We start from the raw sequence: 13,667 nt of genomic DNA on the forward strand, positions 1-13,667 counted from the left end.
GGTAATTTTTTGAGCGGTAGCAAGCGACAGCAATCATCGCTGCAACCTGCAGAACTGCTTTTACAGTTTTACAGGTTGCAAAATCATTCAATCGACAGTTTCAACCAGAGCTGGGCTGATGGTAGAAAGTACCGACAAGAATGCAATAAATATATAAAAACAATTCATTCCCTTGTGATTTGTTTCACCATTGTTATTACAACATTCAGCATATATATATATATATAAATATGCTGGGTGAATAATACTGTAAGATGCAGTAGCGTCAATACTGAACTTGATGCTTCGGTAAAATCGTAAACGATTGTTACGTTCTGTAAACGACTTCCAATGGAATATTAACTGTCACACATCTGGTACCTTTGATACAACTGCAAATACAAAGCTTTGCATGTTGAGAGGATTATTAAGGATTGGGATTAATGAAGAAACAAGTTGCGGGTGGGGTGCACTGAATTTATCATCTGAATAATTTAGATACAGTCGTAAAGTAGTTCATCTAAAGTCATCAAGAGTGGTAGAAACTCAATAATGTTTTCATCAGTGAGAAAAAAAATATTTTTCGAAATAGACCTTCGATTAACCTTTGATTTTATGCTTGGATCTACATTTATTATAATTTTTTGCATGGCAATAATATGTACAGCGTAACTTAGGAACATTGGCCCATAGGCTACCAATGTGTTTCTCGATAATACTTGAGACTTAAACGTATTTACTTTTGAAATTTATCGATCGCGAATTACAGTCGATTGAAATTGGCCAATCCACCAGCTATTAGATGCTATCGAATAGGTCAATTACAAACGGATGTAATTTTTTGCTACACATTAACGAGAAATCCTGTAAAATATAAAATTCGCAATAAAATGCTTTGAACAAATTTGAGCTGTTAGTTAGTTAGTTGCAAATACTACAGATTAATTAAACGTTTCTTTAAATTAAAACAGATTAAATTCCCCTTCAAAGTTGAAAGGCACGGGAGGTTGGTCCACTCTGTAAACTGTTTCAATAACATTGAAGTAGCCCACATACTCCGCAGTATCTGGAGTCGTATCAAAATGGAAATGCCCTCCCTCACCATGATCTGAGAAGGTATGGAAATGTTCAACTAGCAGATCCAAATCCTGCAATAATAATAAACAGCAAATATCTGATCCATAATTCCGTCGAAAATGAAATTTCACATACAGAATGCTTCGGTGAATTCGATTCATTTACTTTCGGTAATGAATAATAATTGATAATCCTTTGAAGTAATAAGTGATGTAACAATATTTTTTCGCTTATTCTATACGAGCCGCTAAAACGAACAGATTTGATGTCATTAACTTACTGTGCTTGCAGTGACGAGAGTACCAAGAGCTACCAGAGGTGCAGACATTTCGAAGAAGTTGAGCCATTTCTTCAAGTCATCATAACTTATTAGTGGTGCCTCAGTAAAATCTGACATAATGTGGAGTTTGGCTTTACCTTCTTTCAGAAGGAAGGCTCCGCCCAAACCTGAGATAATGGATTACAAGATAATGAAATTATCGTAGAAACTATATGGGCACACAGTAAGTAATAACAAATATTTTTAAATATTATTATGGTTTGTTTAAGTATTAATATAAACTTACAGACAACTTGTTCAGTGTAGCGAGCTGCTAGGGCTGCGCGAATGCTGCCAATAAAATCGTTACTTCCCGACCGTTTTTTGACATGAACCTTTATGACCTTGCCAGGTTTACCCTCGCTTAGAAAAAGATTGGCTGATAGAGAGAAACGTGTTTCACTAGCAGATAAGGTCTTGTCAACGCATTTTCCATCACCTTTGTCAACCATACAAATGTGAGTGGCATTCTTAGTTGAACTCTCTGTCGGAGAAATTGACATGTTCATCATCAACTGTAAAAATGTTAAATAGTCCAGGTAATGAAGTCACAAAATAAGGCTTTCGCTGCAAAACGTCAAGGACAGTTTTAATTTGGTAGATTTTTGCAGTTTGGTGTCCTAATTTATGCTTAATACTTTCAGCCTGGGTAGGGACGAAAAGGAGATATTTTCGAAAAACTGGTTTTCTCGCCATTTTATCAATATGGCAGCGATTATCCAAGTTCGAAAACTTAGAACATTTACTAGGAGGCGAAATATCACAAAACTGTTCAAATCTACGAAATTAGAACTCTCCTTGACCATTTGCAAGTTAGAACCTACCCATTGCCAGTAAGAAAATTGAATTGCGGATTGAAAATTATTGACAAAAAGTTTTAGTACATACAAACAAACATTTGCTGAATTACCTCACAATTTGATTTCACAAGTGGCCATGGCCCAACTCCAGCACCAATGATGAACGCTTTGCCACTGTGATCTACGTTCTGAAGTATGGATTTTATATCATACACCTTGTCTCTGTGGACATGAGGGAACAAGTATGGAATGCCGCCGATTTCAAGAAGTTTTGTACCACCACCAAGACCTTCAAGTAAAAAAAAAAAATAATTCAAAAACTCACATCAGATAACACAGAGCACAAATTAATCTATATTATAAACTTCTTTACAAAAGTTACAGAGAACAATTAGTCAAACTTATTGCATTTGGAAATGATGGTAATGTTTTCTAAATTTGGTACTAATTACCTGGTTCAGCCAGAGAGAATGGCTGCTGAGTGAGGTCTGGGCAATCAACTACGTCTATTGTTACCTCTGCAAAGTTTGCAGGCAAGGCTTCCCTCAGGACTGTGAACAGATAAGTAAATATTATCATATACGTTTCACTTAGCCACTTTGTTGTTCATTATTAAATTATTTTGTTAATCTGTTACTGTCTCTTATTTCTTCTAGGGGTGGAACATGCAACGCTCTCGTCACTATCGGCAGTTTGCTCGAATCCAGGGTCGCCATTGTACCTGTAATAAGGAAATATACTACAGAAATGTATAATAATATTCAATATAATTAAATGTTGATATAATAAAAACTATTATCAGTTATACATAGTAATAAAGATAACAGGCAACCTATTGCCCTTGGCAAAATCGAAATGGGTATGTCTTTACGTAAAGACAATCTGAGACGCAAAAGCTGATTTTTTGAAGAAAATATAAAGGGTACTGAAAATGTAGGATTGATCTGTAAACAAAATTCGACTGAAATTGCGAAAATAAATAGGGAAATTACATGACAACATGTCGGTTAGTTGTAAGAAAAATGAAGCTGTTTCACTTTGAAACGAATGGGGTAGAGTATTAAATAAGCAAAGTGCATTTGTGCCACTAAAAGTATAACCCAAACAATCGGAGAGTTGACGAAGAAGAAAAATATACCAAACAATGATGAAAAATAAAGTAGTAGCAAAAGCTCAATTAATAAAATGAGTTATGTATCTTCCATTTCCCATGAATTAAACATGGGAGCAGTTCAATTTTTTTAAATTTCGAGACAGAAATTTATTAGGACCAATTGTATAATAATATCAGATGTATGAGAGCGAAGACTTCTCAGGAATGGAATGATCCAAAGGAAGGAGTGTAGTAAACAAGATTTTTGATTTTAGGATAAAAATTATACATATATAATGTCTTTATATATACCTATATTTGTAATTTCTTGGCAGGAAACGAATCGCTCAATGCATTCCGGTGAATAAATATTACGGTATTAAAATTATATTCACAAAATATTGAGACCCTAATTCACAGCGGGTTACAAACAGGGCTTAATGTGCGAATAACGCAAGAAAATTTTGAACGACTCAGTCAATGAGAGCAATTGACGTAGCTTACAGCTCAGATGATAGTTCTGCTAAATAGTAATATAATAATAATAGTACTCCGTTAGACGCGGCTAGATACGTAGAAAAACTGTGCCAAAAACTGTATCGAAACAGATGTAGAATCAATATTTTGTCTATTTCTTTACAATTTTAGGCACATATTCTGTAAGTTTCCATCCGCGACTAACGGAATTGTAAATTCAAATGCGACAAGCAATTCATGTGTATCATATAACAAAAAAAGATTTGTTGACTCACAGTATTTGAGAGTAGCTCTTTACAGCTTGCGACGAATAGAAAAGGTAGACCAAGTAAGCCAGTGGATTACGTAGCGTGATTTACTTCAGAAAATATTGCACTCGAATTGGCTGATACGTGCCTTAGATCATCTTCGATAAACTTGTATGACTTGATACCATTCTCCGTAATCAACACCGATGTTATAACTCAATTTGATAGTTCAACTACGCCGAATGTTTGCCTCCTCGCCTGGACTTGCATAATCTAAACGCTGTACATTCGGACCGTACTCACCTAACTGTATGACGTAGAAAAAGAGGGGAGGACACGTGACGAATGAGCAGAACAAAATTTGATTGTAACGACCGAAATCATTTTGTATAGATGAACGAATGAAAACAAGTATTCCTTGATTATAATTTAGGCTGTATGAATTAAGAGTCATATCTAACAACGGAAAAGAAATACGCCATTGTGAATTGACAGAGTGGTTCAATGGTATTAGAACACAAATGATTTATTTCTGCTGATTATACTAAATAGATGCCTGGAGCTCCTACTAATAACTGCTCATCTTACTTCTCTTGAGAGAAAGGATTTTTGACTTATCACAGAGAGTACTTTATTACTTCAAAAAAAAAATTTGTACATTTACGATGCAACATATTATTTGATAGCGGTAATCATTTAATAGCTCTCATGATTTTGTAAATTTTACCAGAGGGTATTCGATATTTTGATAATACCATGAAAAACGTATTATTTCTTTTATTCCCGACTCAACCGTAAAGTTAACTTTTTTGACCTCAAAACCGGGACGAAAGTGGCATATTTTTATGTGAGATCATATGAGATCATATTTGCTGCAAATTCAAATCCGGAAGAAGCGAGCGCCTTGAAGAAAACAGAAGAAGTGAGCGGCTTGAAGAAAACAAAAGAAGCGAGCGTAAACAATTGCCCATAAGACGCACCGCACCGCGTATGCCGCGGGAAATTTAAAAGTCCCAATTTTCAAATAAAAATTGCGGCCAGAGTTTAGTCGGAAATAAAGTCCCATCTAACACAGGAATAGAAGTCGACTTTTGTTCTTGTGTTGCATAATGTACTATTGATTGACTAAATGAAAATCGAGATATTGTATACTGAGAAAAGAGGTTATTTACTGTTAACAAACGCTTATTTGCATATAGCGAAATAAAAGTTTTTTCATTATTATCAAATTTTAGTTGATCTAAATATCGATCGATATAAATTTGTTAATAGTTAACAAATCATATTTGGCTCAACTAAAATTTGATAATAATGAAAAAACATTTATTTTACCATATTCAAATAAACGTTTGTTAACAGTAAATAAACTCTTTTCTCAGTGATAATTATATTTTATTCTAATACATTTTTTAGTAATCCTTCGATGTTTACAATAAAATATTGTGTTCTCAAGGGAAAATTTTCTACAAAATTCTTCTATAAATGAATTTCTTTAAAAGGCAAAATGTTTTCTTTGTGAGTGCAAACATATTACATTCCTATCACACGAATCACTGCGATGTTCTTGAAGAAGCGGATTGTGCCGGTCATGCTGATTTTCAGTTTCTGTACTTTTACCTTGAGCCGACTAACAATGTAAACAAATCGCGAAACGGAATCCGTTCGCGATAGTTTCCGCTAAACTTTGGCACGTCGAGATTTGTCACATATTATTTTGGCGGGTCTCGTTAAACGAACCATTCTTACGTATTGTAGGGGGGGTCCAAAATCGTCCAAAAAACTGAAGGTATTTGTTGAATGGCTCTTTTTCCCTTTGACGCAAAAACCTGCCGAATTCGGTCGAAGGAGCAAAATCTTTGTTTAATATTTTGACGTTGCGATTTCCATCGGAAAACGAAGATTTCAAAATCTTAAGCAGGGAAAGGTTACTGTTAATTTTTTAACAAATATTTGCGGGGAATGCAATGGTATTGAGAACAGTCCGAGGAACATCTTCTATTAAGTGTAAATACGTCAAAAAATTAGAGAATTTCATGGCTTTGAGTATGTAGCAAGAATCAGGTATTCTGAATGTCTAATACACTCAGCGAAAGATGTGAGAAAATTGCGTTTAAAATTGACCAATTTTGCATTCACTTTTTTCACAAGAGAGGAAAACTTTAAATTACATCTGTTCGTAAATAATCTGTTAACAGAGCTTCAAGAATTAAAATCTTTGATACTGTCAGCCTAACGGAAAATAAATACATATAGATCATTATCGACGAGATAACACAAGCAGCTATCTTTTTCACTCTTATGGCCGGTGAGTTGCACTCAAGTTAATTTGGACACATACGTCATAGAAAATAAGTGCCTGAACTGTAAGATCATGAGTAACACGGATAAAAATTATCCTGTGTAATGAAATTTGATTCAATGGTGAATCAATTTTAATGCAACAAAATTCAACTCCGTGGTAACAACCGATCAATTGTCTAATGATTTTATTGACAATTCTTATTACATACTCTGATTTAATTTTTCCGCTCCTATTCATGATGGTTAAAAACCGCGATCACTGAACAATACAATCGGCACGATATAATTAGCGATATAAGGGACAAGCAAATACAGAAACTATGAACTGCAGTTTTAAATTTGAAGACAGCTTTCCTCTTCTATTTTTATGGACGGTATAACTTTGTATATGCATTCTGATAGAAATACTGCACCGCTTGAACATGACAGATTTGAAGAATGAAGATCGAAGCTGCTTCACAAAAAACGCGATATCAGATTATTTTTTTAATTACCGAGGCTTTCGAAAATTTTTGTCGTTTGCCCTCTTAACTTCGGGAGTTTTTTTAAAAGAAATTTACGGATTAATGTTGAAATGTTTGAATCGAAATATGAATTGAATTACGTACAAACATCTTTGCTGTCTGCTATTAAGTAATAACTAAAACTAACTTATATGTTGATATTACTACATGCTACATATGCCGTGCAGTAGAAAATTGCCAATTAACCAATGAATAACTTACCGAAATGTCAGTCTGTGGTCACTACACTAGGAATGGTGTTGATATCTCTTGTCACGAACTCTGAATATCAGAGACTGATTATGTTTATCTTTAACTGCGAGTTACATAGAAACCCACTATACGTTATCTTCTCAAGTTACACACTCATTCTGAACGACCTTATTTTTGTTTCAATCGACAGAAATATTTCAAGATCTGGGAGTGAGAACGGCTCATCTATGCATAATTTCATCAGTCAATAAAATCTTCTCATTCTAAGGAGTTAATTAAATATGAAGCTAATGAATCGCGACATATACCTATTAACTTGATTACATTGATTTGAAATTTGGATAAACGAAAGTGTAAGGAAACAGAGCACAGTGCACCTTAACTTTATGAAATTCATTTTGATTCCTCATAATAATAAAAGCTGCACTTGCTGTCTTTGTAAAATTGAGAATTCGCAAATTAAACACTTCACACGCTCCATTTTATCAATATGTTAATCATTATTTTTATTTTTCACCTACAAAGAAAACATTCAAAAAGAAGACCCATACGGAAATCTTCATTAAAAATTCATTAAGAAATTTTTAAATTGCCTCTGACATTTCTGATAAATGGAATTCGGAAAATTCATCACCTATTTAAAAATGATTTGGGTCGTCATTTTATGTTCTACACGATCTATAGAAATATTTTATAATGACACAGACGTCAGTAAAAAATACGGAACCCTGATAAATAAAATTACCTACGTAACTGACACTTTCTTACTTTATAAACGGATTCTTCATAGCTGGTACAATGCATAGTAATATCTTGAAGTGAATTGCATGGTCCGCAACTGCACTAACCAATCTTTTAATATTGCCGATTGGCTGTAGGAGAATTATAAAATAATATGGCATTGACAGTACCTATCGTACAAAATGTACCAGTTACCTTTTTAGATTATCTCAATTTTTCTTTCTCTTTAGTTTGCGACCATTAATAACCTCGAGCACGGTTCGTGCGAATGCAGAGTTAAATATTTTTATTCACAATTTAATTATTACGATCTTGTTTAGTTCATAGCGTTTGTAATTGCACATAGATATACTTCGATTGATACAGTATCATTCAAACATAGTTCTGTACTTATTTTCTTCAATTTTTTAAGGTTAAGGGTTAAATGATTTACAGTACACCTTACATAGGTATATAAATAAGCCATCTGCAGGATTTAAAATCAATGAAAAGTCGTAGTTTCGAGAACGTTCTTATCTATTATTTACAAATTAGTAATAGAAACTAAGCGAATCAGTTTACCAGTAATCGCGGTACGAATTGTCGTCACTTGGTCTTGGAAAAAATTGTTTAATTTAAATTTAATTATAAAATTTCATAAGAGAAATATTTATAAACATACATGGGATTGCTGTCACCAAAAAATTGTAAATATTGTTATATCTTGGGTTTATTAAGGTGGTGCAATTTAACGTTAGTCGTAATTGTATTTTTATTTGAATAAATCATTAACAGATACATATTTTATAAAGGGAAACGTTACTACCTGAGCCTGCTCAAGTTCCGACCCAACTAAACTTAATTTAATATTTATATTTTGTATTGAATCTATTACGGTTAAATTTAATTTACAACATTCGGAATTTTGCAAATTCTTAGTAAATGAGTCGCACAATGGATCATCTGATGCAATATCATGAGTCAGGCAAATACACTATTCATACTGCCACGTGCAGAATGAACAAAGCAAAAAAACAATATTGTTAAAAACATTGGAAATGACTTCTTTCATGGAATGATGTCGCATACTCCGTATATTTCTTTCTCAAATCCCATACAGATTACAGATAAAAGGACTAGAAGTGCTCCAACGATACTGGTCGAAGTAGGCATTTCACCGAAGAAGTAGACCTGAACAAAATAAGCTAGGATTATGTCCAAGGATCTGGTGACGGAAACCTTTCCTGCTCCTTCAAGTTTCAATGCTTTGGCAACTAATACCTGGCCAGAGAGTCCTGAAATTGCTACAATGGTAATTTGACCCCACTCCCACCAGTCGTGAGGGAGATCAATTTTGTACTTGTGATTCTCAGACATTACAAGGAAAAAAAATATTGCTGTTAAAAGAGACCACACCGATAACGTAAATACTATAACACAGTAGTGTACATCCATGCACTTTCTCATTACAACTATGTTCAACGCTGTAAATAACGTTGCTAGGATTGCGTAAACATAGCCCATGACGTCATAAGGTACCGTTCGATGCATCTAAAAAATATAGTTGCATTCACTGTACAGATATTTGTAATATTATTCTTCTTCTATGGGATGAAAAAAAAATCGAGGTCATGTAACTTGATATACTTACATCCAACACAAGTAGATCTATGATTTTCACAGTAATAATAATTTTCAATGGGTTACAGTGTACATACCTGAAATAGAAATGGTGGTTTTGCAACTAAGATGACACCCAGCATTAAGGCGCAGATGACGACAACGCGTAATAGGCCACAGGGTTCTTTTAGGAAAATAAACGAGAGCGCAATGACGATCACAGGCGAACTGAATATTATGGTCGTTGCATCTCCAAGGGGAAGTTTTCTGAAGCTGTAATAGAGCAGTGCTAAGGTAAGGCCACCGATCAGGCCCTAAAACATGAATGTAGAATATATTCTGATTAAGAAACATGTCATTGAAACGAAAATGATATGTCTTTTCCATCTAATTTATGAACGAACACCGCATTCTGCGCAGTATAATATTCAATTTGAAATGTAACGATCGATGTATTAAATTTAATGAAGTCTAGATAGTAATCTTACCTGAAATTGAACCAGCAGTCTCTGCCCTCTCGGTCCGAATAAATTTTTCGAGTGGTAGCAAGCGACAGCAACCATAGCCGTGATTTGCAGAACTGCTCTTATGGCTAGCAAAATCATTGGATCGACAGTTTTGATCGCCTTAACCAGAGCCGAGCTAATGGTGAAAAATGTCCCAGATAAGAATGCCAAAAATATACCAAACCAATTAGTTCCCTCGTGATAGGTTTCCACATTGTTGTTGAAGCGTTCAGTATATAAATATGCTGGGTGAATGCTATTGTAAGATGAGGTAGCGTCAATATTGAACTTCATTTTGTGATATAATAAAAACGATTGACTAGCAATATATCAATTACGTTTTACAAACGACTTCCAATCGAATACTGACTGTCACACATCTGTTACGTCTGATACAACTGCAAATACAAAGCTTTGCATGTTGAGCGGATTATCAAGGATTGACGAGTACTGAAGACTGTATAATAAACAAGTCGCGGGTGGATGCACGGAATTCATCGTTTGATTGTGAATAAATCATACATTCGCCGGTTCGATAATAATCAGTGTTAAGAATTGAGTTTCTTGGTTTGTATTTAGTTTCCCTGGATCTATGAAGGATGATCGTTACCACGAATAAAATAAGATCCTTATAAATGCAATAGTAATGAATTCGAGCACATTCGAATAACACGAGCCATCTAGTGTTTGTTCAAACTATAATTCTAATGTTTTGCAGTCCATTCTGTTCGATGTAGAGGTCTCCTGAGATCGCATTGAAAGAATTTTACGAATATAATTACTTCTCGAACTCGACATAATCAGATGGTCGAGAATTAAAAAACTCAGCGATCTTAGATTGTTCTATGGAAATCGAAATTAAGAAAAAATCTGAGTCGATTCTAGATATTCATTCGATTTTTATATGTAACTGGACTTATTGTTAGTCAGAAATGGCTAGATACAATAATACGAATTCTTAAGAAAGAACCACTGCTAGATGTTGCACTTTTTTCACAAGGAAAACTTATGGTAGACATTATGGTAGACATACATTTGAAGACTCTTCTCGTCTTTTGATTATGATGGAGACGGTTGTAGAGAATCTGGTATGTATTTGTTCACGCACCTTGTCTCAAGATCTGAGTCTTATAAAAAACTAATATTAATTGTCAATTTCTTTAAATCAGGAATTCTAAGATATTACATAACAAATTATATCCGTTTGATCATTTCATATGAGAAAAACAATGCTGCAAAATGCGATCCATTCTACAATTATCCATAAAAAAAATCATGATAATCTACCGAAAAGTACGATAATATACAAAAAATATTCATTAATATGCAAAATAAAAGCCCAATAAGTTTGGGAAAATTACTAAAATCTAAGAATTCTAATAATTCATCTTAATTTATTCATATTTCTCAACGAGTCTCTGCGCTTGTTGAGAATGTGAAACGAATTCTACAGAACTACTACGAAATTCGTTCTTAACTGTCTGAAGTATCTTATGGAGGATGAGAGAGATTGTCGCAGTGGAATTTCACTGAATCCGGTATTTTTTTTAATAGCGTTTTCGAAAGCTACGTGAGCTCAAATTTTCAACAACGGCGCATTATTCTGAAAAATTAGAGAGGAATACAGCAATTTCCTCAAATAGATTGTTGATGCAGAGATGTCGGAATTTTTGCGCACAGCCTTGCATTACCTCGCACACACATTTTCATCGCAGGAAGTTGAAATTTTTTTTCACAGTCTATACTACCATAAAATAAAAGTTGGTGAAAGGAATTTATTACACGATTTTTTTTTAGACAGTTGAGAACTATAATTTGCTTATGGGATCGCTGCGAGCGGTAAGACGGAAAAACTGACTATTTTACGGTAACGATCGGTTTGCCGATCTTTATACTAAAAGCTGACTAAACGTGTAATCGACTGAACAGGATGATTTCTTGCCCGCTGCAATATATTTGGCATTGTTGTGTGGGTCAAATACAACAAATCTTTGAGTAAAAGACTCGGTTCAAAAGCTTCAGTGACCGTTCACATATGCTCATTTATAGCTCATCCCATTGTCGAAATCTGAATGGAAACCGTCTGAACAGCAGTCGTCGAAACGGACTGATACTACTGTACCAAGTTTCAATAGATTGCGTGAAAATTCCCATTTCTTGTTATAGGGCAGTAGCTCAGCCTGATCGTTTACAGCCAATTCTGGATCCAGAGAAGGCGGAGCCTCAAAATTGAAGTACTCTAGCCTTACTTTTATCAACTTCCGCTTCAATGCCTATTACAACATTTCCAGCCATCTCACTGTTGCCTATTTGAATCGGTCGCGTTGTGCAAAGTCTCACGTCAAACTTTGTGCAAGAACGGGACTTGTTTCGGACATTATATTCTAGCTGACATCTTCATTTAGTTGGACATGGTCAAATCCATTACAGCAGTATTTGAAATTGGCTTTATCATTACATACCTGTATATAACCGCTTGAGTCTGGTATCGGCAGGAAAGATAAAGTGCGTATTTCTTGTCTGAAATGTAACAACAAAAACCATTATACATCATATCATATCATCATACGTCATTCATCATACATCATCATACACCATACATCATGCATAGTATTAAAGTGCGAAACTACAGTTTGGATGTCGGATGTTTGGCTGTTCGGAAAGTGACGTCACTCAAAATTTTTTTTCTCTTGACGTCATCGATCTACAGTAATCAGCTAGCCAAATTCCTCAGTCTGGAAACAACCGCGCCGTAGAGCGGACGGATGAGAATCGCGCTCCGCAAATTTCGTGTACCGGGTTCTCTTCCTCCTGGATCCTGCGTTCCGGGTTCACTTCCTGGAGCAACTCGACTTCAGGGACAAGCGCTCCGTAGTTTCTGCGCTCCAAGCCCGCTATCTGGTGAAAATCGACTTTCAGGACAAGCGCTCCGTGGTTTGTGGACTCCGGGTACGCTACCTGGTGAAACTCTACTAATTTTCCGTGATTCCTGCGCTTCAGGTCCTCTATCTGGTGGTTCTCGGCCTCCAGGACTCGCGCTCCGTAGTTTTGGCTGTCCAGGTCTTTTACCTTGTGGATTTCGACCTCTGGGAGTGGTACACCGTAGTTACGTTTTGTTGAAATTGTTGCTGTACATTCAATATCTACTAACAACGTGATCGAGTGAACGTCGAGATTCACTATGTAAATTATTGTGTATGTATTGTAACGTTTTGGCGAACGTCACAAAATAAATACGAGTTCGTGAGCTTAATTAGTGAACCAATGAAAGGCGGAAATTAAATATTGAGAAAATGCTTTAATGGCAAGTAAGTGTTTTCAGTTTAACGTCCGAAACAAGGCTGTTTTTACAATATTATCGGTTGACGCAGCAACCTTATTCATTTTATGACATGTGAAGTCTTACATTTCTTTTATCTGTGATAACCACTAGATCAATTGAAAGGGAGGTAAAACGGGTGATTTCACTCGTTGTAACAGTATATTACGATACATACAAGCAGAATTATCAGGTAGTGAGTTATGTTTTAACGTTCTACGAATGTAGGTACGCTAAACTAATGACAGTAAGGCTTTATCCAAACGAGCACAAAAACCAGCTACGCTAGGCATCCGAGCCCGACCGAGCTTTAGCGAGCTAGGGTTTTAAAGCTAGTTTATATTATTTTGACGAATTAATAATATAGATCGTATATAATTCACCCATTTAGTACCATAAAGTACACGGTATTTTGCAACACCATTTACAGTATTAATTAATTGCATCAATTGAAAATTTTGAATTATGTCCATACTAATCTTCCTGTGTGCT

General features: G+C 35.1%; 2 protein-coding genes across 4 annotated transcripts; both read right to left on the reverse strand.

The window, feature by feature from the left end:
• Positions 1-449: 449 nt before the first annotated feature.
• Positions 450-7,092, reverse strand: LOC124218922 (ester hydrolase C11orf54 homolog). Of its 2 annotated transcripts, none has more exons than XM_046625858.2 (7): positions 7,020-7,092; positions 2,813-2,896; positions 2,628-2,726; positions 2,286-2,464; positions 1,623-1,890; positions 1,337-1,503; positions 450-1,127 (listed from the first exon to the last, which is right to left on the reverse strand). In XM_046625858.2, exons 2-7 carry the CDS (start codon positions 2,889-2,891, stop codon positions 942-944), a joined length of 978 nt encoding a protein of 325 aa, XP_046481814.1. In that variant the 5' UTR covers positions 2,892-2,896; positions 7,020-7,092; the 3' UTR covers positions 450-941. The 2 variants fall into 2 exon arrangements, with proteins under 2 accessions (XP_046481814.1, XP_046481813.1); XM_046625857.2 differs by lacking the exon at positions 7,020-7,092 and adding an exon at positions 4,021-4,286.
• Positions 7,093-8,215: 1,123 nt separating this feature from the next.
• Positions 8,216-10,202, reverse strand: LOC124218921 (solute carrier family 35 member G1). Of its 2 annotated transcripts, XM_046625856.2 has the most exons (4): positions 9,839-10,202; positions 9,449-9,664; positions 9,012-9,281; positions 8,216-8,921 (listed from the first exon to the last, which is right to left on the reverse strand). In XM_046625856.2, exons 1-4 carry the CDS (start codon positions 10,148-10,150, stop codon positions 8,799-8,801), a joined length of 921 nt encoding a protein of 306 aa, XP_046481812.1. In that variant the 5' UTR covers positions 10,151-10,202; the 3' UTR covers positions 8,216-8,798. The 2 variants fall into 2 exon arrangements, with proteins under 2 accessions (XP_046481812.1, XP_046481811.1); XM_046625855.2 differs by having other exon boundaries at positions 8,216-9,281.
• Between the last annotated feature and the right edge of the window lie 3,465 nt (positions 10,203-13,667).

The sequence above is a fragment of the Neodiprion pinetum genome, chromosome 5, assembly GCF_021155775.2.
Source record: "Neodiprion pinetum isolate iyNeoPine1 chromosome 5, iyNeoPine1.2, whole genome shotgun sequence".
Taxonomy (NCBI): domain Eukaryota; kingdom Metazoa; phylum Arthropoda; class Insecta; order Hymenoptera; family Diprionidae; genus Neodiprion; species Neodiprion pinetum.

Bases quoted from the DNA above. Each gene is read 5' to 3' on its own strand.
- LOC124218922 (XM_046625858.2), bottom strand. From the start codon at position 2,891: ATGGCGACCCTGGATTCGAGCAAACTGCCGATAGTGACGAGAGCGTTG. The intron at 2,727-2,812 runs GTAACAGATTAA...ATCTGTTCACAG, and splicing joins CCTAGAAGAAATAAGAGACA to TCCTGAGGGAAGCCTTGCCT. The intron at 1,504-1,622 runs GTAAGTTTATAT...CCATTATCTCAG, and splicing joins CTACACTGAACAAGTTGTCT to GTTTGGGCGGAGCCTTCCTT.
- LOC124218921 (XM_046625855.2), bottom strand. From the start codon at position 10,150: ATGAAGTTCAATATTGACGCTACCTCATCTTACAATAGCATTCACCCA. The intron at 9,665-9,838 runs GTAAGATTACTA...TTCATGTTTTAG, and splicing joins GACTGCTGGTTCAATTTCAG to GGCCTGATCGGTGGCCTTAC. The intron at 9,282-9,448 runs GTATGTACACTG...TATATTTTTTAG, and splicing joins AACCACCATTTCTATTTCAG to ATGCATCGAACGGTACCTTA.